This window comes from Pipistrellus hanaki (genome assembly GCF_964339955.1).
Source record: "Pipistrellus hanaki genome assembly, chromosome: 9".
NCBI classification, from domain to species: Eukaryota; Metazoa; Chordata; class Mammalia; order Chiroptera; family Vespertilionidae; genus Pipistrellus; species Pipistrellus hanaki.
In genome coordinates this window covers 46,283,644-46,311,520 of record NC_140511.1, presented here as the reverse complement: position 1 = coordinate 46,311,520, position 27,877 = coordinate 46,283,644, and the positions used below count along the sequence as shown (strand labels likewise).

At 41.9% G+C, this 27,877-nt stretch overlaps 1 protein-coding gene and 1 pseudogene across 2 annotated transcripts in view; one reads left to right on the top strand and one right to left on the bottom strand.

Annotated features, from left to right (window-relative positions):
• LOC311627656 (interferon-induced very large GTPase 1-like) lies at positions 1 to 25,365 on the top strand. The gene is made up of 3 exons (XM_084894141.1): positions 1 to 119; positions 3,888 to 3,952; positions 17,042 to 25,365. The coding sequence occupies exon 3, from the start codon at positions 17,323 to 17,325 to the stop codon at positions 24,322 to 24,324; it is 7,002 nt and encodes a 2,333-aa protein (XP_084750267.1). The 5' UTR covers positions 1 to 119; positions 3,888 to 3,952; positions 17,042 to 17,322; the 3' UTR covers positions 24,325 to 25,365.
• LOC311627817 (non-histone chromosomal protein HMG-17-like) overlaps positions 10,409 to 27,877 on the bottom strand; it is a 30,971-nt pseudogene continuing 13,502 nt past the window's right edge. The window contains exon 3 of the transcript XR_014797068.1: positions 10,409 to 10,887. The product of XR_014797068.1 is annotated as a non-histone chromosomal protein HMG-17-like (transcript). The remainder of the gene's footprint in view (positions 10,888 to 27,877) is intronic.

Sequence of the window (27,877 nt, the reverse complement as noted above, 5' to 3'; positions counted from 1 at the left end):
AGCCTAGGTCTCAGGTGGAGGTCAGAGTCAGCAGCTTACCAGGCTCTGGGAAGGAACCTCCTCTCCATGCAGGGCTCTCTGGAGTGATCTGAAGACAGGAGCTGACCTGAAGAACACAGGTAAGTGAAGAAGGAGGAACATGGGGTGGACAAAGACAGACTCAAACTAAAATAGAAACAAAAATGTATGGAAACAGCCATAGGGAGCAGTCAGAGAAACAGCAGATTAAAACATGCTAGAACACTACATAAATCTGGCAGTCATTGTTCAGAAACACACACAGAAAAAACAGCTCCACATCTGGGAAAAGGGAGCAAACTATTAAACAGGCAATGAAACAATTTAGCAATCTGTATTATCCAATAAAAATAATCTAGACCAGTCAAAAGAGACTTTATTTGACAGGATTATTGCAGTAAGGGAAGGAGACTATTGCGGTGTGGAAAACAACCCAGCCATAGAGCTGCAAGCATCTCACAGGCCGCGAAGAAAGGAACTGTCTTCACAGGGAAGGAGCAACAAGGTTCTGCTGGAGAGAACAGGGGTGGAGGGAGTGGGGCAATCAGGGAACGTTTTCCCCAGAGGTTTGCTGACTCTTAGGCAGGATCTATAAGGAAGGGCTGTTGACTGGACAGCAGGAAGGTGGGTCATAGTTCAGGGGACCATAGAGGAGGGAAGCTGAATTAAGTTACTTACAAGAGGTTTATTTTGACTGATCTGTGGAGGCAAAGAGCTCAGTTCATCTTTATTGAGACAAAAATAATAACTAAATGATCTGCGTCTGGCCTCATTACAAGTGAAAAGGGACATTAGTGAGTTTTATCTCTAAGTCATATGGGGCAGGGTGCTTCTGTGCAGTAAGCCATGTGTTAGGGGAAATCCCCAAAGTCTAAATTCAGGTTTGATTCTGAAGAACTGACCTGCAGCCTTATTCAAATTCATTAGAGTTTTAATAGAAGAAGCTTACATCCACGGGCAAAGCAGCTTCTTGCTCCCAGCAGGGAATAAATCCACACCCTTCATGGGCAGGTCTCTTCTCTATAGGAGTTAACAATGAAAGCATATAGTGGGTAGTCACATTGATCACCAGAAAGAACAATGCATTTCCACATTGATAGATAACATCCACACTCATTAACCTCCTTCCTGGGGACATGACCTTTACCTCTGGGTGGCATGCCAGCTTTCTGGTTAGTCAGTAAACCTTAGGCTTTGAGTTGAATTGGGACAGAAGGTTAAACAAAGAGTCCTACATGTTCTAGACCCTTTTCTGCTGGACATATATGACACCACTTCTTCCCTTCTAGTTTTGTTGACTAGTCTAATAATCAAATTGACATAAAACACATTAGCAGGAGAAAACCAAGTATAATGACATGTATACAGAAGTCCTCAAAACACATGAAAAATCAAAAGCAGTCAGGCAATTAAGGCTCATACACCATCCTGAGCTAAGGAGAAGGGTGTAGGACTCTGGAGCTTCAAGGGGGAGAAAGACAATTCACAGACTGATAAGAGAAAATGTTTGGTGAAAAATGTTTGCTGTACCAGCCAGATAAGCGCTCGCTCTCTCTTTCTCTCTCTCTCTCTCTCTCTCTCTCTCTCTCTCTCTCTCTCTCTCTCTCTCCAAATATATATATATAAAGTTATCTCTGGATAGAGAATCAGCCTGCCAACTGAAGGGTCCCAGGTTTGATTCCAGGCAAGGGCATGTACTTTGTACATGCACATTCCCAGTAGGGGGTGTGCAGGAGGCAGCTGATCCATGTTTCTCTCTCATTGATGTTTCTGACTTTCTATCTCTCTTCATATCTCTCTGTAAAAAAAATCAATAAAAATTTTTTTTTAAATTAAATTAGCATTTAAGAGAGAAGTTAAAAGCTTTTCCTGAGTCTCTTGGGTCTTAATTTGCTTCAGTTCAAAACAATCCACTTTCCAAATTGGCACATGTATTCCGTATCCCTCAGTTTACAGGATTAAGACAACTATGAGGTTGAAGAAGGATGGCAGAGTGTAGATCCTAAGAGAAGAAACTTAGCTAAAAAGTAGGAAGAGGAAAAAGAGTGGCTGTGGAAGGAACTGGGTTGTGGCCAGAGTATGAGAAGCCTTGAAGGCCATGGCCAGGTAATATGATCATATCCTAAAACAATGAGGAGTTTTCAAAAGTTTGTAAACAAATTATTTAAATGTGAATTTCAGGATGCAATGTCCCAGATGAACAACAATAGGGAGAAAAATAGCAGATTCAACAGCTTTTCATACAAATAAGTCAAATAAATTGGATAAACTAATGCGCAATCCTATGTAATAAAAGCATAATATGTAAATCAACCAAATGGCCAAACAGTGGAACAACCATCTGAACACCATCTGGGACCACACTATGACACTCGCTGGCACCAGGCCAGCCAAGTTGGATACAATGCAATTGGTCATGGGCCCAGGCCATCACCCCTTAATTGCCCTGAAAGGGAGGCTGAAGTCACTGGCCAGAAGGTTGATCAATCAGGTGGCTCTGCAATTGCCCAAAGATGTGGTGGCAGAAGTTGTCAGCGTCAGGCCAAGGGGGGTGCAGGCAGGAGCAAGGCCACAGGGCCACGAGGCAGCTGGGACTGCAAAGGCTTACCCGTGCAGAGTTTCTGGCCTTGAGCCGCTAGTGTTTTTTGTTACGTTTTTCCTTTTTCCTTTTTTATTAAGGTATTATATGTGTACATATCTTACCATTTCCTCCCCATACCCCACTCCCATGTATTCCCTCGCTCCCTAGAGTTTTGCATCCATTGGTTTTGCTTATATGCAGGGCTGCTAGTGTTAAATACCTATCCTACAGGAACCACATTTTAGAGAAAGAAATAAGAAAACTGAGATTCCATTATATAAATGGTGCCTACATCACCATTAATCCCATCAAAAGTGGATGGATACCCCAAAATGGCTAGAGCCAGGAAGTTTGGATGATTCAATAAGCCATTCTACATCTTTAATCCAACACGGACAAAGAGCATCTCCAAACTCAAAGGGAATAATAACGTTACTGGACGGGAAGGGACCTGGATGGCCTGGACCAGGTCTGCCTCAGGCCAGCCTGCAGTGCGTGGGTTCTTGACTTTGTATAGAAAAGATTTCACAACACGAGTCCAGGTGATTTTCTCAGTATATTTATGAAAGCTGGAGGCTGTGAAACACAGGAAGAACTTAGGGTAGGCTATGCAATGCTTTAGATTCCTAGAAACATAGGAAAGAAGGGAGCCAAGGCATCTGCTCTTAGCTCACTGGGAAGTCAAATGAAAGGGGACCTTGGAGATGGGATCAGGGGGTAAGCCCAGGACAAGCTGGCACTGCCTTATTCCCTCCTGGTTGCAAGTCCTGTGGGGACCCCTTAGAGGTTAGGGGAAAGGGACATGGGCATGCTCCAGTCTAGAGTGAAGCCACAGTGAGTCTTTATCCTGAGGACATTTTTTTTTTCAAGGGCAAGAATTTTAGGGCAGGGTTTCAGCAGATTATTCATAAACTTTCCAGGTGCATTTTTAATGCGCTGTTGCATCAAAATTAAGGTATAGGGGAATTTGGGATCATTCTGTGGTCTGCTTTACTGTTTTACTTTTATCCTGGGTCTGTCTGGCTTTAATGGTTTTTTGGTTTTTATTCCTCTAACTTCATTTGTCCTTCGGTTTAGCTGGCACAAATGGCATTAATTGGGTCTCTGTTCTCTATTTCCCAGACCAGGGTGATTTAATCTCTGAATTCCCTGGTTAGAATGGTGAAGTATACACCATTTGCTTTCAAGTGACCATGATTGGGGAAGATAAATTTTTGTGGTTCACAGGCTTGCTGAACATTATTCAAATTGTTTGTCATCGTTTAATTTCCTTGTCTCACTTCCCCAGGAATTTTTTTAGCTTCTTACTATCCTGCCGCAATAACATCTAGGATAGAAGACAGAGATACTGAGGTAAGTGAAAAAAATTTTAACTTTTTTATTGGGATATAATTGACATATAACATTATTGGTTTCTGTTGTACAACACAATGATTTGACATAGGTGTATAACAAAATGATCACCACAATGTCTACTTAATATCCACCATCACACAGAGTTGCAACCATTTTTTCCTGTGATGAGATCTTTTAAGGTTTTACTCTCTTAGCAACTTTGAAATACATAATATGGAATTAACAACTAGAGTCACCATGCTGTACAATACATCTTCAGGGCTCATGTGTTTTAGAACTGTTAGTATCTTTAGACCTCCTTTTTACATTTGATCCCCACACACCCACCTCTAGAACCTACCAATCTGGTCTTTGTGAGTTCCCTTTTTTTTTTTTGTTTCTGTTTTTTTGGTTTTAATTTTCAAATACGAGTGAGATCATACCTGTTCTTCTATCACTGACTTACCTCACTTAGCATAATACCTTCGAGATACATTTATATTGTTAAATGGCAAGATTTCCTTCTTTTTTATGGCGGAATAACATTCCATTTTCTGTATCCGTTTACCCATCAAAGGACACTCAGGTTGTTTCCTTGTATTGGCTATTGTAAAGAATACTGTAATGAAATGAGGGTGCCAGTCTTTCTAAGTTAGCATTTTCATTTCCTTCAGATGTTTACCCAGAAAAAAGTGGGAATGCTGGATAATTCAATTTGATAGACACTGGAAAAAGTTGGACATGGCAAGAGGAATCTAAATCAGCTCATGATTAGCACCAGAGTCACAACTCCTCATACACATATTCTCTAACAACTCTCCATCCTAATACCTGCCATTTCTTTCTTAGCACTTAATACAATCTGAAGTTATTTTGCTTATTGGAGTATTTACTGGTTTGTGGTTTGTTTACTCCCACTCGCAAAGGGCAGGAATCTAACCGATCTTATTCAATTATCCTACAGCACCAAGAGCATTCCCCACCTTGCTGACACCCCTCAATAAATATGTGTGGAATAAAGGCTGGTATTTTAAACATATCTTTGCTGATCCTCAGATCCATAATATTAATTTGATCTCTTTTGTTTAGTAGGGGTGTCGAACTCAATCAGAGAAGGGGCCAAAATCTAAAATCCAGCCTAAATCGCGGGCCAAATGGTTTACTGAACAGTCATAAACTGACAATGTCATAAACTGACAGCGGAGTGCAGTGATGACAGCGCGGTGCGGGCCACATTGCAAGGCCTGGCGGGCTGGATTTGGCCCGCGGGCCTTGTGTTTGACACATGTGGTTTAGAGGCACATCATCATGATGGGTACAAAAGAGCAAAGAGAGAGTTAACACAGAGAAGTCCCTAGATTTATCAGGATGAAAAGGTTGGAGTGGTTTTCTGGACTGGGAAAGTAGAGTATGACTATCAGGTTTACAGAGAATTTTTCTTTAAAATATGAGAGCAGAACTGAGAAAAGAGAATAAGTGGGCGGGATACATTCATTGGTTCATTTTAACAACAAACATTTATTGATCCAGAGGGGCCTTTTTTTTTTTTTTTTTTTTTTGAGAAATCTGACAATTAAGGATATCTACACTAATAAAAGAGAAAAATTCAAATTGACTGTACCTCTGCTACACTCACCAGCCAATGAGAGCAAGTATGCAAATTAACCCAGCTAAGGTGGCAGTGGCCACAGAGCTGGAGTGAGCAGGAGGCTTGGGTTGCCCCCAGTGATGGAGGAAGCCAAGTTTCCCATCCATCCTGGCAGGCCCTGGCCTCACCACAGACTTAAAAGTTTCAATTATAGAAGATAAGTAAATCCCAAATACCTGCTTCCAGCTGGCCTGGTCTCTGCTTAAAGAGGCACTGAAAAAAAGAAAAAGAAAAGAAAAAATGAGGGGGTGGGAGCTTAGATGGCCAGCCTGAAAATGGCCATCACCCCCTCACCCAGGCTGGCCAGGAACCTTAGTGGGACACCCCCACACCCTGAAGGGGCTGTGGATAGCCTGAAAATGGCCCTCAACCCCTCACCCAGACTGGCCACACCCCCATGAGTGAGGGCTCCCACTGGGAAGCTTGGCCAGCCTGGAAACAGCCATCAGCCCTTCATCCAGGCTGGCCAGGCACCCTAGTGGGGACCTCCACCCTGAAGGGGGTGTTGCCAGCCTGAAAACAACCCTCAGCCCCTTACCCTGGCTAGCCAGGCATCCCAGTGGGACCCCCAACCTTATCTGGGACACTCTTCAGGGCAAACCAACCAGCCCCCACCCATGCACCAGGCTTCTATCTATACTAATAAAAGGATAATATGCTAATTAAACTGGGAGATCTCCAAGAGACCTGCTGGATGTTTTTCTGGACAAAGCCATGGTGGCAGGGCCAAGGTATAGGTGGTTAGAGGGCAAGATGGGAGGGCAGTTATGGGGGGGCAGGACCGTTGGGGGTAAGCAGACCAGCAGGGAGGCCAGTTGGGGGTGAGCAGGCCATCAGTGGGGATCAGTTGGAGGTGATCAGGACAGCAGAGTGGAGAGCAGTTTGGAGAGTGCAGGCCAGCAGTGGGTCAGTTGTAGGCAAGCACACTGGCATGCGGGACAGTTGGGGGTGATCAGGCTGGCAGGGGGCTATTGGGGGCAAACAGGCCAGTGACAGGGGCATTTGGGGGTGAGCAGGATGGGAGGCAAAGTGGTTAAAGGCAACCAGGTAGGCAGGCAGGTGATTGGTTAGGAGCCAGCAATCCCAGATTGAGAGAGGGATGTCCGATTCAGGTTTAGGCCCAATCCCTGTAAACTGGCAGGACATCCTTCGAGGGGTCCCAGGTTGGAGAGGATAAAGGACAGACTGAGGGACACACCGTCCCCAATCAAAATTTTGTGCACCAGGCCACTAGTATACAGAAGATAAAAAGCTACGGAGGAGTCATCATTCAATTGTATTTAAATGGGATGGGAAGATTTGAGCATGTTTTCTTGTCCAAAGCAAAACCATGAAAGCAAAGTACTCAATATATTTGACCTGATATATGGAACACAAGACCCAAGGGGAGGTGAGCAGGAGCAGCATTTGGAGCACAGTGAGCATTGCAAAGACATTCGGGACACTTTTCCTTAGGGACCAGAAAAAGAACACAAGAATGGAATTACAGTCTTAATTTGAAGGTAAAAATATGTGAGAAAGGTCTGACCATATGATTTCTCCATTCTCTAGAATTAGAAGTGAGGTCAACAAAGGTGAGGTCACCAAAGGAGCCTCAACAATACTGTTTCATACCATCTTTCCTACTGTCCTAGTCCCTCTCTATGCTTCAGGATTGTGGGTTCATAGGACCCTTTCGGGCATTTTCTTAATTATTTCCCTATCCCCATTGTCAAGCAAAGTGCCTGCATTTAGAAAAAGATCAATGAGTGTCAGTGCATTATGATGATGTCATATCTAATTGTAAGGTCAGAGGAGAGAGAAGAGTCAAACATGACTCTGTTTGGGGCCTGAGATACTACCAGTAGTAAGATGAGAATAGGACGAGTTGTGTTAAAAGAACAAAAAGAAGAGGTTTGGGAAGAGGTGGGTCCAATTTGGAATGCACTTGTTTACATTCCACCGCATGGCCCCTGCTGCTGAGAGCCACATCTCTGTCTGAGGCTGGCCCTGAAGGGGTTCATTCCCTTCAGCCTCCAGGGCTCGAACCTTCTTCTTCACTCGCCTCAGCGATCCACACACACCCTCCCAGCACGTGGATGTCCCTGGTCCAACGTCCAGTGCAGTTCCTGTCTGTCCTCAAAGCAATGCCTCATGCTTCAACTGCTGCTTGGAATTTACTGTTAACCACTAGATACACAAGGACAAAAATGGACAAAACTGTGGGAAGGGAAAAATTACCCTCCTGCTATCTGACTTCAGAATACTTCAAGTAAAGTTGCAGAATCTCACTAGTCTAAAAGCAAATTAGAATATGGGGTGTAACTGGTTTTAGGAATATCATGTCTAATGTGAGCACATACCCCATATAAAGGGGCTCTATGAACCCCTACTGAAAGGTCTCATTGAAGCAGGAATCATGTGAGATCCTCTATCCTGACTTAAAATATAAGTTTTTATTATTTTATGTTAATCTCATTGAGAAATAACTTATGCACAATAAAATGCACCCATTTAAGGTATACATGAGTTTTGCATGGTTAAAACCATCAAACCCTTGAAACATTCCCATAGTTAAGATATAAAACACTTGCATCATGCCAAAACATGCCTAGTGCTCTTTTGGTATATATGCCTCCCTGACCATCCAGCCAACCACTGCTATGCTTTTTGTTACTATTAATTAGTTTGTATTTCATAAAAATGAAATAATACACTCATGTATCGTTTTTACTAATGCATCCTTTCACTCGGCAGTATAATTTTTAAATTCAACCACATTGTTGCATGTATAAGTAGTTACCCACTTTTACTGTTGAGTGTGTTTCAATGTATAGAATATTTTACTTATTTGTTTACATATTGTAACCTTTGGCCACCTCTACCCAGGAAATTCAGGGAATTTCCAGTTTGGACTATTATGGGAAAAAGCTGCTATCAATATCTACTCACAAATCTTTGTTGGACATATATTTTGCTTTTTCATGGGTAGATGCCTGAAAATGATATATCTGGGTTGTATGGCAGGTACATATTTAACTTTTTAAGAAATTGTCAAACAGCTTTTAAAGTGGTTACCAGCAACAGTGTATGAGAGTTTATTGGTTCTACCTCCTCCCTGACATTTGATGTTGTCAGTCTTTTCAATGTAAGCCATCCAAAGGAGTTGCCTCATTGCAGTTTTAGATTGTGTTTCCATGATGACTTATTATGCTGACCATCTATTCATGTCCTTGTTGACCATTTAATATCTGCTTTTATGAATTGTCACTTCAAACTTTTCCCATTTTCATTGCATTCTCTTACATATTAGAGCCACAACAGTGTTTATATCAGCAGCTCTCAACCTGTGGGTCGCGAACCCTTTGGGGGTGAAAAGACCCTTTCACAGGGGTCGCCTAAGACCATCGGAAAACACAGACATTTACATTATGATTCATAACAGTAGCAAAATTACAGTAATGAAGTAGCAACGAAAATAATTTTATGGTTGGGGGTCACCACAACATGAGGAACTGTATTAAAGGGTCATGGCATTAGGAAGTTTGAGAAACACTAGTTTATATAATTGAAATGTAAGCCTTTTTCCAGATACAAGCATTACAAATATTTTATTTTATTCTATAGCCTGGCTTTTCATTATTAGTTGTGTGTGTGTGTGTGTGTGTGTGTGTGTGTGTGTGTTTAATTATTGACACTATTACAGATGTCCTCCATTTTCACTTCCTTTGGCCACCTCTACCCAGGACACGCCACCCATACCCTGGCCTTCACAACTCTGTTGTGGGTTTCCATGGGCTGTGTATATATATTCTGTGGCTACAATCTTCCCTATCATTTATGAAGTTCACACACTCACTCCCATCCCCTCTGACCTCTGTTGGAGTTTTCCATGTATCCATGCCTCTGTTTTGTTTTTTCCCAAGCCAAACTTTATCCAGCTTTATTAAAGATACTTTTCATGAATACTCATAGTATTTCAGGCAGGACATGGGCTGACAGTTATCAATAGTATACAACAACTTTCAAACTCCCTTCTTCAATGAACTACCACAACTAGATAGCCACCATAAAACCCAGGGGAGTCTTCATCTGATGCTCTGAATAGGGAAAGTTTAGAGTGAGGCTTGACATTTCACACTGAGCATGTTGTTTAACTTTTCACAAGCCAACCCTGAGGTTCAGGACATGAAATGAAAATGGCAGAGAATATCAATCTGTACATCCACAATCAATAAAGGAGCTGCTGCTCTTTTGAGGGGGACCATCTCAATGGTGACACTGGAAAGTTCAGATTGCCCAACATACTGGAAATCAGTTTTTTGGGTCAGGTCCCAATAGGTCGCTGGGCTTAAGAGAGCCAAGTCTATGCTTAAAGTGGAGAGGGAGAAAAGGACATAAAAATGAATTTTAGTTTCCCACATGAAAAGGTGTTTGTGTCACTGTGGCTAATGTGTGTCAACATCCTCCCAGGAACCAAGAGGAAGTTTCTCAAAACTAGAAGGAAAAGGTATTTCTCCTCCCCCACCCCCATATCAGTCCAGGTTTGGAGACATTCTATTAGGACTGTATGTCCTTCCCCCCAAAATAACAATGAAGTGTTCTGTGTGCTAACAGCATAGCTTTAAAAAAGTAAAACAAAATTCTGCATTTGTATAAAACTTGATTTTTAAAAAAAAACCAGTATTTCGCCGAAACCGGTTTGGCTCAATGGATAGAGCGTCGGCTTGGGGACTGAAGGGTCCCGGGTTCGATTCCAGTCAAGGGCATGTACCTTGGTTGCGGGCATATCCCCAGTAGGGGGTGTGCAAGAGGCAGCTGATTGATGACTCTCTGTCTCTCTCCCTTCCTCTCTGTACAAAATCAATAAAATATATTTTTTTGAAAACAAAACAGTATTTCTAACTGTGCAGTCACCAGAAATACACAGTTATCAAAAATGGGAGAACTTCACTTGGCATCTCCAGCACCTTCAGCTTTCTATGCCTGATCTGTTTTGGCATCTCCATTTTCTGCAGGGTTGTTCCCATCTTTGCCAGCATCAGCCTTCCCTTTTCCCTTTTGGTACCTTCTGTCCCTTCTTTGCAGGGGCCTCTTAGGCTTGGGCTCTGGCCTTAAAGGAGCAGGTTTAGCTGATAACCTGGCATATCTTCTCTGTGGTTTGTGCTTCACCTTGGCTTTATCTCCTGAGGCTTCCCCTTCAGCCTTTCTCTTGGGCATGATGGCGATGGTGGAGGGACGTCCCAGTGGGACGCTGAGAAGCAGCAGCATGCAGGATTTATTGGTTCAGGGGTCAGAGTCATCTCCTCACACTGCTCTCCGGTTCCTTTTTTTAAAATTTAATAAATATTTATTGTTTAGATTATTACAATTGTTCCTCTTTCCCCCCCCCCTCCCTAATAGCTCCCCTCCACCCGGTTCCCACTCCACCCCTTGCCCTCCCCCCCACTGACCTCATCCATAGATGTATGATTTTGTCCAGTCTCTTCCCGCACCCCCCACATCCCTTTCCCCCTGAGAATTGTCAGTCCACTCCTTTCTATGCCTCTGATTCCATTATATTCACAAGTTTATTCTGTTCATCAGATTTTTAATTCACTTGATTTTTAGATTCACATGTTAATAGATATGCATTTGTTGTTCATAATTTTTATCTTTTTGTTCTTCTTCCTTTTCTTTAAGAATACCTTTTAGGATTTCACATAATACTGATTTGGTGTTGACTAACTCCTTTAGCTTTTTCTAATCTGTGAAGATCTTTATCTGACCTTCAATTCTGAATGATAACTTTGCTGGGTTCTTGCTATTCATCACTTTGAATGTTTCTTGTCACTCCCTTCTGGCCTGCATACTTTCTGTTGAGAAATCAGCTGACAATCATATGGGAGCTCCCTTGTAGATAACTGTTTTTCTCTTACTGCTTTTAATATTCTCTCTTTGTCCTTTGCTCTTGGCATTTTAATTCTGATGTGTCTTGGTGTGGTCCTCTTTGGATTCCTCTTGTTTGAGGTCCTCTTCACTTCCTGGACTTGTACGTCTATTTCTTTCACCAGGTGGGGGACGTTTTCAGTAATTCTTTCTTCAAAAAGGTTTTCAGTATCTTGTTCTCTCTCTTCTTCTGGTACCTTTATAAGTCTGATATTGGTACACTTGAAGATGTCCCAGAGGCTCCCTACAGTAACTTCAAATTTTTGGATTCTTTTTCTTTTTGCTTCTTTGTATTTCACATCTTTGACTTGATTCTTGCGGTCCTCTAGTCTGCTGTTGGGTCTCTGTATATTTTTTATTTCAGTCAGTGTATGCTTAAGTTTTAGTTGGCTCTTTTTTATATCCTCGAAAAAGGGGTCTCACTAAATTTATTGGAGTTTTCTAGGAAATTCTTGAAAAATCTTATAACCATGGATTTAAACTCTATATCTACTCATTTGTTTTCCTCCATTTCTTTTGTTTGTGATCTGTTTCTTTGTCTCTGCATTTTTGCTGCTTTCTTGAATTGGAAGGGTACTTTGTGTACTACTTGTACTATATGGGCCAGTGGCTCGGCCTTCCCAGTTTCCTGAGGTGGACACTCTTGGTGCACCCCTTTGTGGACTGGATTTACAGCCTTGTTATAGTTATGTTTTGATTATTATTGGTATCACTGGGAGAAATTGACCTCCAGGCCAGTTGGCTGTGAGGATCAGGAGTGTCTATGCTGGGAGAACTTCTGTGCTGGAAATAGCCTTATGACATAAGACTTGCAAAATTGCAAAAGCCTCTGTGCTCAGCATGGATGGGGTGGAGTCTCAGGGCTGAGCAGACAGTCTTGGCTTCCTGTCTGCCCTGCCCTATGAGGCCCCTGGGTCTCAGTGTCCCTCAGTAATTGATGAATTCCCAGATTCTCACCATAAACTGGTGTTCACTGCAGTTGGAAGCTTCTGCATGTAATTTTGCACATGCCTCCAGACCCCTGCCTTCTACGGCTCCCCCTAGTCTCAGTCTGCCTTTCTCTCTACCTGACAGTCCAGACTCTCCCCGTATGAGCCTGGGCCCACAGGGTCTCTCCCGGAATTTGGGTTCAGTGCAGTCGGGAACTTCCTTCTCCCTCCCACCAGAGAAAGCCAGCCAGGCAATCAGCTACCCTTCCTCTCTGCGCACGTGTCTCTGTACCTCAGCCTTTTGCAGCTCCTTTGATTCCACTCAGCCAGCTTTGCTGTGGTTCTGGATGATGTCCTTTTTGTCTTTTACTTGTAGTTTTGAAATTGTTGTGTGAGGCAGCAATTTAGGAGTTTACCTATGCCAACATCTTGGTTTCTCATCCATCCTCTCTCGTTCTTTTTTTATCATGTTTTTTGTGTTCATTAGATTCTACATATCAGACAGAACTGTGGTATTGGTCTTTCTCTACCAGATTTATTTCACTTAGCATGATAATCTCCAGGTCCATCCATGCTATCTGAAAGGGTAAGAAATCCTTCTTTTTTACTGCTGCATAGTATTCCCTGGTATAACCGTACTACAGTGTTTTTTATCTACACATCTGATGATGTGCACTTGGGCTGTTTCCAAATCTTAGCTATTATAAATAATGTGGCTATAAACATAGGAGTGCTATATTCTTTCTGATTGGTGTTTCAGTATTTGTTGGATATATTCCTAAAGTAGAATCTCTGGGTCAAATGGAAGTTCAAGTTTTTAATTTTTCCAGAAAACTCCATACGGTTTTCCATAGTGTCTGCACCTATGTGTATTCCCATCAGCACTGTACTAAGGTTCCTTTTTCTCCACATTCTTGCCAGCACTTGCTTTTTGTTGATATGTTGATGGCAGCCATAATGATGTGTGAAGTGATATCTCATTGTCATTTTGATTTACATCTCTCTGATGATTAGTGACAATAGCACTTCTTATTCTTTGGAAATGTGTCTATTTAGGTCCTTTGCTTATTGTTTAATTCTATTGTTTATCTCCCTTTTGTTGAGTTGTATGAATTCTATATAGATTTTGGAAATTAACCCCTTATCCAATGTTATCATTGGCTAATATGTTCTCCCATACAGGTGGTTCCCTTTAGATTTTGAAAATGGTTTCGTTTGCATTTTTCCAGAAAACTCCAAAACCGTATGGAGTTTTCTGGAAAAATTAAAAACTTGAACTTCCATTTGACCCAGAGATTCTACTTTAGGAATACATCCAACAAATACTGAAACACCGAACTTCTTACTTTGATACAGTTCCAGTTGTTTATGTTTTCCTTTGTTTCTCTAAACTAGGAGTTGTTTCTCAAAGTTCTGCTATGTGAGATATCTAAGATTTTGTTGCATGTATTCTAAAATTTTTATGGCTTCACAACTTACATTAAAGTATTTTATTCATTTTGCATTTATTCTTATGTATAGTGTAAGATGGTGCTCCAATTTCACTTTTTTTGTATGTACCTGCCATATTTTCCCAATGTCATTATTTTAAGAGACTATCTTTACACCATTGCATGTTCTTGCTTCCTTTGTCAAATATGAATTACCATAGAGAGAAACCAAGATGGCGGCACAGGTAAACACCTATACTGCTGCCTTGCACTACAATTTCAAAACTACAACTAAAAGACAAAAAGAACATCATCCAGAACCACAGCAAAGCTGCCAGAGTCGAAATTCTACAAGTAGAAGGGAAAAGTTCATGGAGAATCAAAGGAGCTGCAAAAGGCTGAGGTACAGAGACACGTGCGCAGAGGGAGAAGTCAGCTCTTGACTGCACTGAACCCCAGTTCCGACTGCACTGTACCCCAATTCCTGGCGAGACCCTGTAAACCCAGCCTCATATAGGGGGAGTCTGGAGTGACAGGAAGAGACAGAGCTCACAGAAATATGGAAGGGGGGCGCAGAAGGCAGGGGTCTGGAGGCACACTTGCGAGTGTGTGGACAGAGGACTGACTGCTGAGTGTGCTGCTGGCTTTCTCTAGCAGGAGAGAGACAGAAGCTCCCAACTGCGCGTAACTCCAGTCCGGGTGAGAATCTGGGAATCCAGATTCATTGGAAAAGAAACTGAACTGTCTGGCAGTGGGTTAAACTCAAGGGCTGCTTTCTCTTAGAGGTGCTTACAGCAATTATTGAGGGATACTTAGACCCGGGAGCTTCATAAGGCAGAGCTGACAGGAAGCCAAGACTGTCTGCTCCGCCCTGAGACTCTGCCCATCCAAGCTGAGCACAGAGGCTTTTGCAATTTTGCAAGTCTTATGTCATAAGGCTATCTCCAGCACAGAAGTTCTCTCCGCATAGACACATCTGAACCTCACAGTCAGTTTCTCCCAGTGATGCCAACAACAATCAAGACTTAACTACAATAAGTCTGTAAACACAGTCCACAAAGGGGTGCACCAATAGTGCCCACCTCAGGTAACTGGGGAGGCCAAGCCACTGACCCATATAGGACACCTAGCACACAGAGACACTTTACCAACTTAGGGGAGCAGTGAAAATGCAGAGACAAAAAAACAGATCACAAACAAAAGAAACGGAGGAAAGCAAATGAATGGATATAGAGTTCAAAACCATGGTTATAAGGTTTTTCAAGAATTTCCTAGAAAACGCCAATAAATTTAGTGAGACCCCTTTTTTGAGGATATGAAAAAGAGCCAACTAGAAATTAAGCATACACTGACTGAAATAAAAAATATTATACAGAGACCTAATAGAAGACTAGAGGACCGCAAGAATCAAGTCAAAGATGTGAAATACAAAGAAGTAAAAAGCACTCAACCAGAAAAGAAAAAAGAAAAAAGAATCCTAAAATTTGAAGATACTGTAGGAGCCTCTGTGACATCTTTAAGTGTAACAACATCAGAATTATGAGGGTGCCAGAAGAAGAGAGAGAACAAGATCCTGAAAACCTATTTGAAGAAATAATTACTGACTACTTCCCCCACCTGCTGAAAGAAATAGACTTACATGTCCAGGAAGCACACAGAACCCCAAACAAAAGGAATCCAAAGAGGACTCCACAAAGACACGCCATAATTAAAATGCCACGGACAAAAGACAAAGAGAGAATATTAAAAGCAACAAGAGAAAAAAAAGTTAGTTACCTACAAGGGCATACCCATATGACTGTCAGCTCATTTCTCAACAGAAACTATGCAGGCTAGATGGGAGTGGCAAGAAATATTCAAAGTGGTGAATAATGAGAACCTATAGCCAAGATTACTCTACCCAGCAAAGCTATCATTCAGAATTGAAAGTCAGATAAAGAGCTTCACAGATAAGAAAAAGCTAAAGGAGTTCATCACCACCAAACCAGTATTATATGAAATGCTGAAAGGTACACTTTAAGAAGAGGAGGAAGAAGAAAAAGGTAAAGATAAAAAGTATGAAGAATAAATACATATCTATCAACATGTGAATCTAAAAATTAAGTGAATTAAAAATCTGATGAACAGAATAAACTGGTGAATATAATGGAATCAGGGGCATAAAAAGGGAGTGGACTGACAATTCTCAGGGCAAAAGGCGTACGGGTAAGAGACTGGACAAAAATCATACACCTATGGATGAGAACAGTGGGGGAAGGAAAAAGTAGAGGGTGGGGTGACAATCAGGTGGAGTGGAGCTATGGCGGTAAAAAGAGGAACAATTGTAATAATCTGAATAATAAAGATTTATTAAATTATTTTTTATAATAAAACAACAGTAATCCTATATAATAAAATAATAATAAGCAAATCGACCAAACAGCGCTCACCATGATGCACACTGACCACCAGGGGTCAGACACTCAATGCAGGAGCTGCCCCCTGGTAGTCAGTGTGCTCCCACAGGGGGAGCAACGCTCAACAGAAGCCAGGATCACAGCTAGAGAGCACAGTGGCGGTGGTGGGAGCCTCTCCTGCCTATGCAGCACTAGGATGTCTAAATGAGTGGGCCTAAGCCATCAGTTGGACATCCATCCTCCAAGGGCTGCCAGACTGTGACAGGGCATAAGTGGGGATGAGGGAACCTTCCAAGGGTATGAATTTCGTGCTCCAGGTCTATAGTATATTTTATAAAACATGAAATGAAAAGTTGAGAAAGCCATAAAGGCTTGCATCTTTTTGCTGCTGTTGTTAATCGTGAGGATATTATTTCCATTGCTTTTCTGAAAGTGTAAAAGGGAAGGTAGGAGGAAGAGTGGGAAGAAGAAGGGGAGTTGGGGAGGGAGAGAGGGGTAAGGAGGAAAGGACAAGAAGAATGGGGGGAAGGGAGGAAAAAGAAAAAGAGAAACATCAGTGAGAAACCTCCATCCACACACACCCCAACTGGAAGCAGGGAAAGAACCCAAAACCATGGTACAGCCCTTGTTCAGTAATCTATATCCCATTGGTGTGTGCCAATGCTCTAACCACTAAACACACCTGCCAGGGCAGAGATTTTATTACTCTTACCCAACACATTTTTTTTTTTTTTTTTGAGGTGGCTGACACTTCTAAGTTCATGGCAGAGGCTAACTGGGTGTTTTTCTTTCCACAGTGATGGAGACAGCAGACTCCACATCTGATGAGACCTTTGTCAGAGGTAAAAGGAGGCAGGATCTCCAAGAGATGCTGAGAGAAGTAGGACTGGCAGTTGAGTACTAGTTGCCAAAGCTGAAGGAATATCTAGGTGTGACCAGTGCACAGGCCTTACAACACTTAGAAGAAGAAGACCTCCAGAAGCTGAAATCCCAGGCACAACATCCCTGGGAGAAAAGGGCTCTGGAGAAGCTACTTAACTCAAATAGCCTTTCAAAGTTACAGGAGTCTCAGGTGAAAATGAGAAAGGAAGAACAGAAGAAGGCCGAACAGGCACTGCAGGGGCTAAGAGACTTGCTATCAGAAGGGAGGCAACGACAAGAAGAGGCTGTGAGGAAAAAGGAGGCAGAGCTGAGGCAGGCAATGGAGATTCCCAAAGAGTACTGGCCACCCCCTGAAAAGTCCTTAAGAGAGGTGGTGGAACACATGCAGGAACAACTCAACCTCATAGAGGGCACACTGTCTCACAGGCAAAACCTCCCAGACAGAGATCTCGTGAGATGGGCATCTGGAGGACTGGCCCTGCAGGGGATTTACAAAACCAGCTCCCACAGCAGCCTTCTAGAGAAGAGAGAGGAGCTACTCAGTGTCCCCAAAGAGTTCTTACTCTTTGGCCCTGAGCACAGCATTCGGATAGAAACCAGAGATTTTACATCTTCTGAAGAAGAATCCAAGTTCACCCAGATGACAGAGAAGCTGGGCTTCAGTGTAATTGCCTCAGCCAAGGGCGGAGGTTGGGGATTTAGCATGGAAGCTGGTATGGACCACAATAAACATTCGGAATCCAAGGAAACTCAACAATCACGTGCTGAGCACTCATATTTCTGCTCTACCAAGTTCAGCTATGTTCCACTTGCCTCCTGCCACTTTTCCATGGATCAGCTCCAGTTCTCCAAAGCTGCTCTCCAGGAACTGAAATGCATTGAAGACCTTCTGGGTCATCCTGCGGGCCCAGACAGAATCCGCTTGATGAGGAACAGGGTTGAAGCTTTCTTCCATAGGTTTGGCTCTCATGCCAACCAGGGCCCTCTGCACCTGGGAGGAATCTACTGGTGGAAAGCCATATCAGAGGGTTTCCGAAGTGAGCAGCTGGCAGAAGTAAAACAGCAGTCAGCAGAGGCCCTGAATGGTTACATAAGGGGCAGCTACAGTGGCTTTGGAGTGAAGGTTGCTGCAGGTGTGGATGGATCATATTCTCATTCAGAAACTGCCAGCCAAAGAACAACCTTCCAAAATCTCCAAACCAAAGTTGAATTATCTGTGGCCCAGACAGGTGGCCCACCAGAAGCAAATGGCTTTCTCCATTGGAAAGCTGGCCTAACTGCCAGTAATCAAACCTGGAGTGTGATCGACCGGGGACTTCAGCTGGTGCCCATTTGGGACATCATCCTTTCCAACCACAGAAGTGATTTTAAGGATCCATTTCAGGTAGCTAGCTTACTGAAAGATAGCTACACTGCTCTGTCTGGCATCACTGCCCAGACCCAGGATGGAGAAGAATTATTGAGTGTTGTGAAGGAGGCTAGGGTTTTCCTAGAGGATGTCAAATCTTGGGAGGTATGTTATCCTGAAGAGCAGCTTCAAAAAGTGATAAATTTCATGCAAATGTTGAGTCAAAAAATGAAAAGTTATGACACTTGGGTTAATATTTGCCTCAAAGATAGGGGTCTGCAGAATTTTCTGGTAAACACTGTAGACTTTTGCAAAAAGTCTTCCACCTATGAAACTAAATTTATTAAATCTCAGTTGCGCAGCCTTTTAGATCCTCACATCTACGGAGTGAATAACTTTCCTCAGGCTCATTCCATCATGCAGTGGGTCTTTCAGCCAGAGTCAGAAGAGCACGTCAACATCTTCCAATTTTCTGAATTAATTAAAATCTTAAAGGAAACCAAGAATGACCTCATGGAAGCCATGGCCAAACCTGAGTCTGCAGAAACAGTGGAAGAAGCTCAAAGAAAGGCCACTTATGAGGTCAGTTCATCTCTTGGCTCCTTCTTGAAGTCCCTCCGAGAAACACAGCAGCCAGACACACAGCTCTTGCTACTGTGCATTGCAGCTGGTGCAGGGTATCATGTGGAAAACAATAAGTTTCAGTATCTCCTGGGGTGTGAGGAGTTAGACTTCCTACTGCATAAAATGCAAACTGCCCAAGATAAATACCAGGAACTCAAAAATATTTGCATGTATAGAGCTCAGGCATTCCTGGTGCTCACAGGTCTAACAGCTACCGTTGGAGTCATGGCTGTTCCTCCAGAAGAAAAAACACAACGCTTGGCATTAATAAGGCATCTCCTGGCCCAATCTTTGTCAAATGAAGTTGTCAGTGTCCTCTCCAAACCTGGAGCAGATCAGGATTGGGAAAACCTAGAGAAAGACTTGGGATTGCTCATTGATGGTAATTATGAAGCTACCATCTCTTCATTGCAAATGGATGAGATAAGAAAAAACTTACAAAGTATTTTCCATGAAAAGAAACAATCCCATGATCCACATGATAATGGAAATAGCAAATGGGAAGGCGTAGAACATCCAGCTTTCCTTAACTTACTTCAGTGTCTAGGCCTAGAACATCACTACCCCAAAAAAATGAGTAGAGCTATCTTCCATCTGATTAGCAACACTTCTGTATACAACACTCAACCCAGCTCTGAAAGGGAGCTTCCCTTATATTTTCTTCAGAAGCTACAAGTGCTGGATTATGGGGTGAGATACCTAGTCTTCAGAAATGAAGACAACACACAGCATCAAGTCTATCCAAGTGCCTCGTATAAGGACAATGAGGCTTTTGATCCATATGAAGACTTGTTTGAAGACAGTAATACTCCCATTAATCCTTACGATACTAACCCTAGGCCCCATATTCACCCTATGGATATTCAGATGGCAATTCTTCACTGTGCAGATGATTTTGCCAGACAGTATATTTTGTCCAAACTTTCCATTTGCCAGTTTGCACTCCCTCTTCTCATACCTAATCCCTGCAATTCTGAAATTGAATTCTCTCTCTGGTCTCTCAGTCAAATTAGAAGGAGCTGGCAGGAAGCAAGGAAATCACCAAGAGAGGAGAAGATCAGTTACAAGAATAAGCAGATGTGTAGAGTCTCTACCCCCATTGTGTCCTTTATAAGAGTTGGAAATGGCTTTTCTGCTTCCAAATCTCAGATCATGAACTGTCTTCTCAGTAAACGTAAACATGATGTCTTTTTCCACCGCCATTGCAGAGGGAGCACCAAAGACTGCCTCTTGATGGGGGGAGTGGTGGAAATCTGCTGGTTCTGCCCTGGCGGGGAAGATGAGGACAGATTTAACAACTGTGTGGCCTTCACCAATCTTCATGGAGATGCAAAGAAACATAAGAAGCAACTCACCTTCCTTCAGGAGGTCTCTTCTCTCATCGTTGTCCTCATGTCAACTTCTGATGACAATGAAGAAAACCGAAAAATTGTTCGTGATCTGAATCAATCACCTAGACCTTTGATCTGGTTAGCTGATAACAAAGAGAAAAGCATGGGCAATAATTCTAAACAAAAAGTGATGATTGGTCTCAGGAACAGAAATGAAGCAGAATTAACAGAGGAGCTTGTTACTACAATTGGACGCTTGCTGGAGCTCTCGGACACTACTCTTAGCTTAGAGGACTGTACCCCAATGGCTCGCAAACAAGGATTCATTATTGATGAAGACCAGAGAGACTGCAAGGAAGCCAGAGAAAATGCAGAGGTCCTAATAGCTCTACTGAGAAATATGAATATTTCTCAAGTGAAGGAAAACTTAATGCCACTTCAGGGACACCTATGGCATCTTTGGTGTAGAAAGGACAAAGAACTCTATCATCTAAGTGAAAAGGGGAATCGAAGCATTGAACAACACAAGAGTGAGATTGAGACAGAAAAGCAAAGAATACGGAATGAACAGTTGAAAAGAGCCTTTCCTCTCAATGAATTGATGCAGTCTGTCCTTGAAATTCTCCAAAATCACTCAGAAACTCAAACCACACACTACTTTTTGCAATGGCTGAGTGTGTTTTTGGACAACCTGACTGCAGAACACTTGGAAAAACTGAATGAAAAGAAAAACAATTTGTGGTCACTGATACAAACAGAAAAGCAAAAGGCACCAAAGAGCACTGACCTACAACGCTGGCAAAAAGAGATAGAAGCTATCTCCACAGAGATTGGTGACTGCACATTGGGAATTGAGCAACTTCTCAGAGAAGTTGGCCAGATCTATGAAGCTCTAGAAGAAGCTTCCCCCACTAAAAATACCCTTTATCTCTCCCTTCCCCAGATTGCTGCCGATCTGATGATATCTGGTGCTCCCATTGAGCTGATGGATGGGGATGCTTCCTATGTGCCTGTAAAGTGGGTGGCAGCTGTTTTTGACAAGGTCTGTGAGAAACTTGGCAACAAACGGCTGTTTGTTCTCTGCATCCTTGGCCTACAGAGCTCAGGGAAGTCCACCCTACTGAATGCACTTTTTGGGCTGCAGTTCACTGTCAGTGCTGGCAGGTGTACCCGGGGGGCCTACATGCAGCTCCTGAAAGTCGAGGACACTTTCACAGAGGAAATGGGCTTTGACTTTGTGCTTGTTGTGGACACAGAAGGCCTTCGGGCCCCAGAACTCAGCAATAAATCCAACAATCGTGACAATGAGTTGGCAACCTTTGTCATTGGACTTGGAAACTTGACTCTGATCAATATTTTTGGGGAAAATCCATCAGAAATGCAAGATATTCTACAAATAGTTGTCCAAGCCTTTATGAGGATGAAACAAGTAAAAATCTCCCCAAGTTGCATTTTTGTCCATCAGAATGTGGGGGAAGTCACAGCTAAAGACCAAACAATGGAAGGAAGGAGGCGGTTGGAGCAGAGACTAGATGAAATGGCTGCAACAGCAGCTGATCAGGAACAGTACTCAGATGTAACCCGCTTTGCTGATATCATTAAATTCGATGTCAATACTCATGTCTACTACTTTGCTCACCTCTGGGATGGCAATCCCCCAATGGCCCCTCCCAACCCTCGCTACAGCCACAATGTCCAGGATCTGAAAAGGAGAATTCTTATGGCTGCCAAACAGGAGTGTAGGGGCAGCATCATGAAGATAACAGATGTGAAACTGCGAGTTCAAGATTTGTGGAGAGCCCTATTGAATGAGAACTTTATTTTCAGTTTCAGGAACACCCGAGAGGTTGTGGCCATGACCAAGTTGGAAACTATGTATAACTACTGGACCTGGGAACTGAGGAGTCATGTGCTAGCTTTGCAGAACCAGCACATCAAGCAGATTAAGAATGGCAAAATCCAGGAACTGACAATGAGCACACTTGAGGCTCAGGTTACCGAAAAATATAAAGCCATCAAGCAAGAGCTTGAAAAATATTTTAATGAAGATCCAGAGAGTGAAATAATGATTCAGTGGAAAGCAAGTTTTGAAAATAAACTAACACACCTTAAGGAGGCACTTATTTTTGAGACCAAAAATAAAGCCGAGGGACATATTAGTTACAAAAAGAATCAAGAAATACTGGATAACCAAAAGTCAAGCTATGAAAAGGAACTATTGCAAAGAAGTCGAGAATTGGCTTTAACTGTAAAGGATAAAAAATTGAGTGAGGAAGAGCTGAATATCAAATTCAATCAACTTTGGGGAAAATGGGTCTATGCTGTGTCCTCAACTCTCCCTCCAGTCACAGAGCCTAACATTGATGTGGATTCTGAAAACATCCTTTTGGACTATTTTAAAAAAGAGACAGGTGTGGTTAATAGAGTGAAGGAAAAGTCTATAAAGAAGTTTGAAATCAATTACAAAATACATATCAAAGTGAACAAACGGTTTTATGAAATTCTAAAGAACTTAGAAGTACGTGATAAAGAGTTCATAGAGAGAACTACTGACTGTATTATTTCAAGATTTACTGAAAAAATTAAAAATTTAAAGGGGCAACAATGTGATTACAATCCAAGTTATTTCCATGAAATCCTGAGAATAATAGAAGAGGGGGTGAAATCTGCACCCACTGAAGACAGATACACATTTACAAGTAAGTACAAAATTGACTTATCTTTGTGTTTATTCCAAAGAGCATCTGAGAGTTTTAAGGAGATGCATAGGATATTCAAAAGAGCAAATGATCCTGTAAATTATTTGGAAAGCAAGAAAGATGATTTCTTCATGAGTTTTAAGATCTCTTGTCAAGGAGCAACCTCAGTCACAGAATTTGTTGATTTTCTATGGCACAAACTCACTCCTGCCGTCTCCGACACGCTTTGGGAAAAAATGGCCCTTAAAATTGCTGGGGACATGCGAGCTACCTGCCCAGAATTCAATGGAAACAGGGCGAACCTGGAGAAACACGTTCTTATCTCCCTGGCAGAAAACGAAAATTTTGATGATTACTGGAAGTACATTCATAATCCCGAATCATTTTTTAAGAAATATATTCAAAAACATATTGAAAGATATTTTTCAGAACAAAGAAGTAATAAAATAAAGACTTTTTTAAAACTAAGTGTAGATGACATAAAAAGTGCCATCCTCTCAGCTATTCATGAATCCACACTGATAGCTAAAGATAAAAGCAGCACTGTGTCTGGGTGGTTGGATTTGTTCTGTGACGACTTGGGGAGTAACTTGAACTTTCCACGAAAAGATCTGGTAAGCATTGAACACCAGGAGATAAAAGATATTGAGTTTCTCAAAGAAGCCATGAGTGAAGCTTTGGATCCCGCAATGATCAGAGTAGAACAGGAGTGTTTGAGTAAGCCTGAAGAAGGAATGGTTTCTGACATTCAGAAAATGCTTTCTGAACATCTCTGTGGCTGCTGGAAACAGTGTCCCTTCTGTGGAGCAATTTGTACAAACACAATCCCGAACCATGACGGAGACCACAGTGTTCCTTTCCACCGTCCTCAGGCTATCAGTGGATGGAAATGGATTAACACAGACGACTTTATCATTGACTTCTGTACTAGCTTGGTAGCAAGTGATTGTTATTTTATTTTGAAGGATGATCTGAAGACCCCATATAAGACCTATCGACAGGCAGGAGGGGAATTTGCCACATGGAGCATCACCCCAGACACATCCACCCAGCCATACTGGAAATGGTTTGTCTGTCACTTCAGATCAAACCTAGAAGAAAAATACCAGCAAAAATTTAGAGGTAGAGGTGAAATCCCTCATGCATGGACCAACATCACAAAGCAAAATGTGCTTGGTGACTTGAAAAAGCAATAATACTCAATACTCACAAAAGAATGCCAGAATCTGAACAAGAGTCACAGTACCAGAACAATCCAAAAATACCTCCTCCTCACAATTATTTCTATTTTTTTCAAATGAAATGGCTAAATATAAATCAATTAACATTTCAAAAGTTAAATATTTTCTGTTGAAAGAACTTCCTGTTTCTTCATCTTAATTCTTTCTGGTTGAAAAACAAATTGCTAAAATATATTAACATACAATGAAATCTAATAATATCTATTTAAAATTCCTACTTCATATTTTAAGCTATTACTCAGAATGCTTTTTTTTTTCAAAATATATAATATTATATGCAATCCCAGAGAAAGTTGTTTCTGTGGAGGGAAATCAAAATCATTATAGACAGCTAGATTAACTATATGAACATTTCAAATGAATGTACAGTTCTTGGCTGAATGCTACAAATTGCCTCTGAAATCTTGTGAAAAAGTTAACCCTTGAATGGAAAAATATTAATGGAAAGATGATTACCAAGCATAGTGATATTTAGACATGTTCTGTTCTGGAAAATAGTAACACAGACTTGACAGAGCCTGTATCAATTCAGGAAACATTATAAGCAAATATAAAAAATTTAGAAATTGAATTATTATCTTTCTCATGTAAATAACACCCTCAATCTCCTCAGTCACCTTAGCAGTTCCCTGTGCCATGCTTAAATAAAAATAAAAAATAAAGGTTCATAAGAGCTTAGGTATTCAAAGCCTCGTATTTGTAAAAGCTTAAGAAGAACTGGCTTTTGGAACAAGACTTATGAGCTAGTGAGAAGGGCCACTTTAATCAAGGCTGTCAACAAAGGTCAGATTTCATTATGCCATTAATAATTTTAAAAACTATTTCTTTAAAAATCAAATAGCAAAGACTATATAGTTTTTAGATTCTGAATATTTCAATAAGATACTCTTTCATATAGTAAAATGTAAGGAAATGCTGGTCTCTAAAATAGGCACCTTTGTGACTTTTCACACTGTATGAGTCATAGGATCATAATCAGAATACAAATGAAAAACTCTCTGATGGTAAACAAGAATCACCAATCTGCAAACATACACCTTCTGAAACAATGACTTATGCTAGGTTCTCAAAGCTAATGACTTAAAGTAATCTTGATACAAAAAAAAAAAAAAATGTCTTCATGTTGGAAATAAGAGCACCCATGTCTTCCCTTTACAGGCACACTCTATCCCTCCATAGCCAGTGTAAACAGACAGTGAACAGCAGTCAAAACCCTGCATCTTCAGAGCTGGCAGATAGTGCTGATTCTGCTTTGAACCTCCAAAGAGCTTCAAGCATACTCTCAGTTTGAGGTCAAATGACCCAGGTCTCCAAAAGAAATGCTTGAACAGAAAAACTATAAAGGAAACAGGTGTTCTAGAAGAGTGTAGTTTCCCTTTTGTTCTCTGGGAAACAGTCTCAGTAAGAGTGGGAAGGACCTCTGTTATAGTAATATGTAGAAATGTTTAAAATGCTTTAAAAATGTCTAAAAATGATTACAAGGTTTTAAAATGTTTGAATTAACTTTCTTGAAACTTAAAGTGTGATCTTAAGGACACATTTTCTACTGCCCTGATGTATGTGTACCCCATGGATAAGAATTTGAACTTTAATTACTGACTCAGAGTGACTTGGGGATAGCCATATGTGTGAGTAATATACTCTCCCTAAACAACCACAAACAGCCCCTCGCCTTGTTTAAGACTAACCTGTATGCCTGGACATAATTCACTGATAGCCACCGAAACTTCTGCGGGTAGGAACAGGCTCTAAAAATGGATTCTGGCCAGCCAACAATGCTTGCCTGTTGAGACAGCCACAAAGGCATGTCCCTTTGTCAGTTTGGCAAGTGACACACCTCCATGCTCCTCTCCCTGCCAGACTACAAAAAAAAGAAGAAAAAAAAATGGCTAGTACCTCCCAAAGGAGGAGCAACCAAGCTCTCAGGTGAGGAACTCCGGCCCCCTGTATCCGGACCAGACCTGACCAGCTACTGAGCTCCAGAGAACACCACCATTGGGATCCCATTAAGCTTGTACCCGCAGCATCAAAAACTTTTGTAAGTAATAAAGTGCTGTGTGATTTGCAACTGCATATGTTTCATGTGGTGTAATTCCTCTGGCAGTTAGTTAAATCATTTTGTGTATGCTTAAAATTAAAATTAAAGCTTCTGTCCCTAGCTGGTTTGTCTCAGTGGCTAGAGTGTCGGCCTGCAGACTGAAGAATCCCAGGTTCGATTCCAGCCAAGGGCACATGCCCAGGTGTGGACTCGATCCCCAGTAGGGAGCGTGCAGGAGGCAGCTAATCAATCATTCTCTCTCATCACTGATGTTTCTATCTCTCTATCCCTCTCCCTTCCTCTCTGAAATCAATAAAGAAATATCTATTTTTTAAATCAAATTAAAGCCGAAACCTGTTTGGCTCAGTGGATAGAGCGCTGGCCTTTTGGACTCAAGGGTCCCAGGTTTGTTTATGGTCAAGGGCATGTACCTTGGTTTCGGGCACATTCCTAGTGGGGGTATGCAAGAGGCAGCTGATCGATGATTCTCTCTCCTCGATGTTTCTAACTCTCTTTCCCTCTCTTTTCCTCTAGGTAAAAATCAATACTGTAAAATTTTTTTAAATTAAATTAAAGCTTATGGTCCTTTTGGTCCTAGGCCTTCCCTTGGTCTTGCTTGCATAGAGTAGCCTCTTTGATAGCAACTACTTAAATGTCCCAACACCTGCACGGTTAAAATTTATCAAAAGGAACACCTTAGATAAACACCCCAGATCCTTTCCCAAGATCCACTTAGGACAACCTTCTAATATGATCATATTCAAATAGTGACAGAAACAGTATCCCTTGCATACCCTGGAGCATGGCTCTCACAAGACTGCAACCCTTAAAACTGCAATGTTCAATTAACATTTGCTGAATGCTTTTGTTATTTGTTTGATGATTCTAGAATGGGCTTTAAAGAGGTATCATGTGCCATACATTCACTTTGATGTTCAATCTAAAATTGTGTATAAATAAAAATCACCTTTGACAAATTCCTCAGACATTTAAGTAGTGTGATTATTACATGCCTGGGTTGCCATCCATCACCTCTCAAAACCTTTGGTCACACACACTCTCAAGGAGACTCCCAGCTTGCCTCTGTTGTGCATGGAACTACCTTGTCTTCAGGGGGGGAAATGCTACCTGCCATCAAGGATTTCCCTGCAAAGATCAGCCACATACCTGACCCAGACCACAGTGATGGAGCACAAGCGATGAGCAGGGCCTTTGTAGAATCCTGAACCAAAAGTGAGCAGCCAGCTGGACAGCAGCTGATGCCCCAGGACATGCCTGATCCCAGTCTGCAGCCCCCAGTCTCTAACCTCTCCACAGCCCCCAGGATGCACAGCAGATTGTCAGTGTCCTCAAACTGAACCCTGAGGAGATACAAAAGAACTACAAGCACCTATTCAAGGTGAACACTAAATCTCTAGGCAGTTCCTTCTACCTGGTCCCAGCAAAGGTGCACCTCCAAGAGGAGGTTAC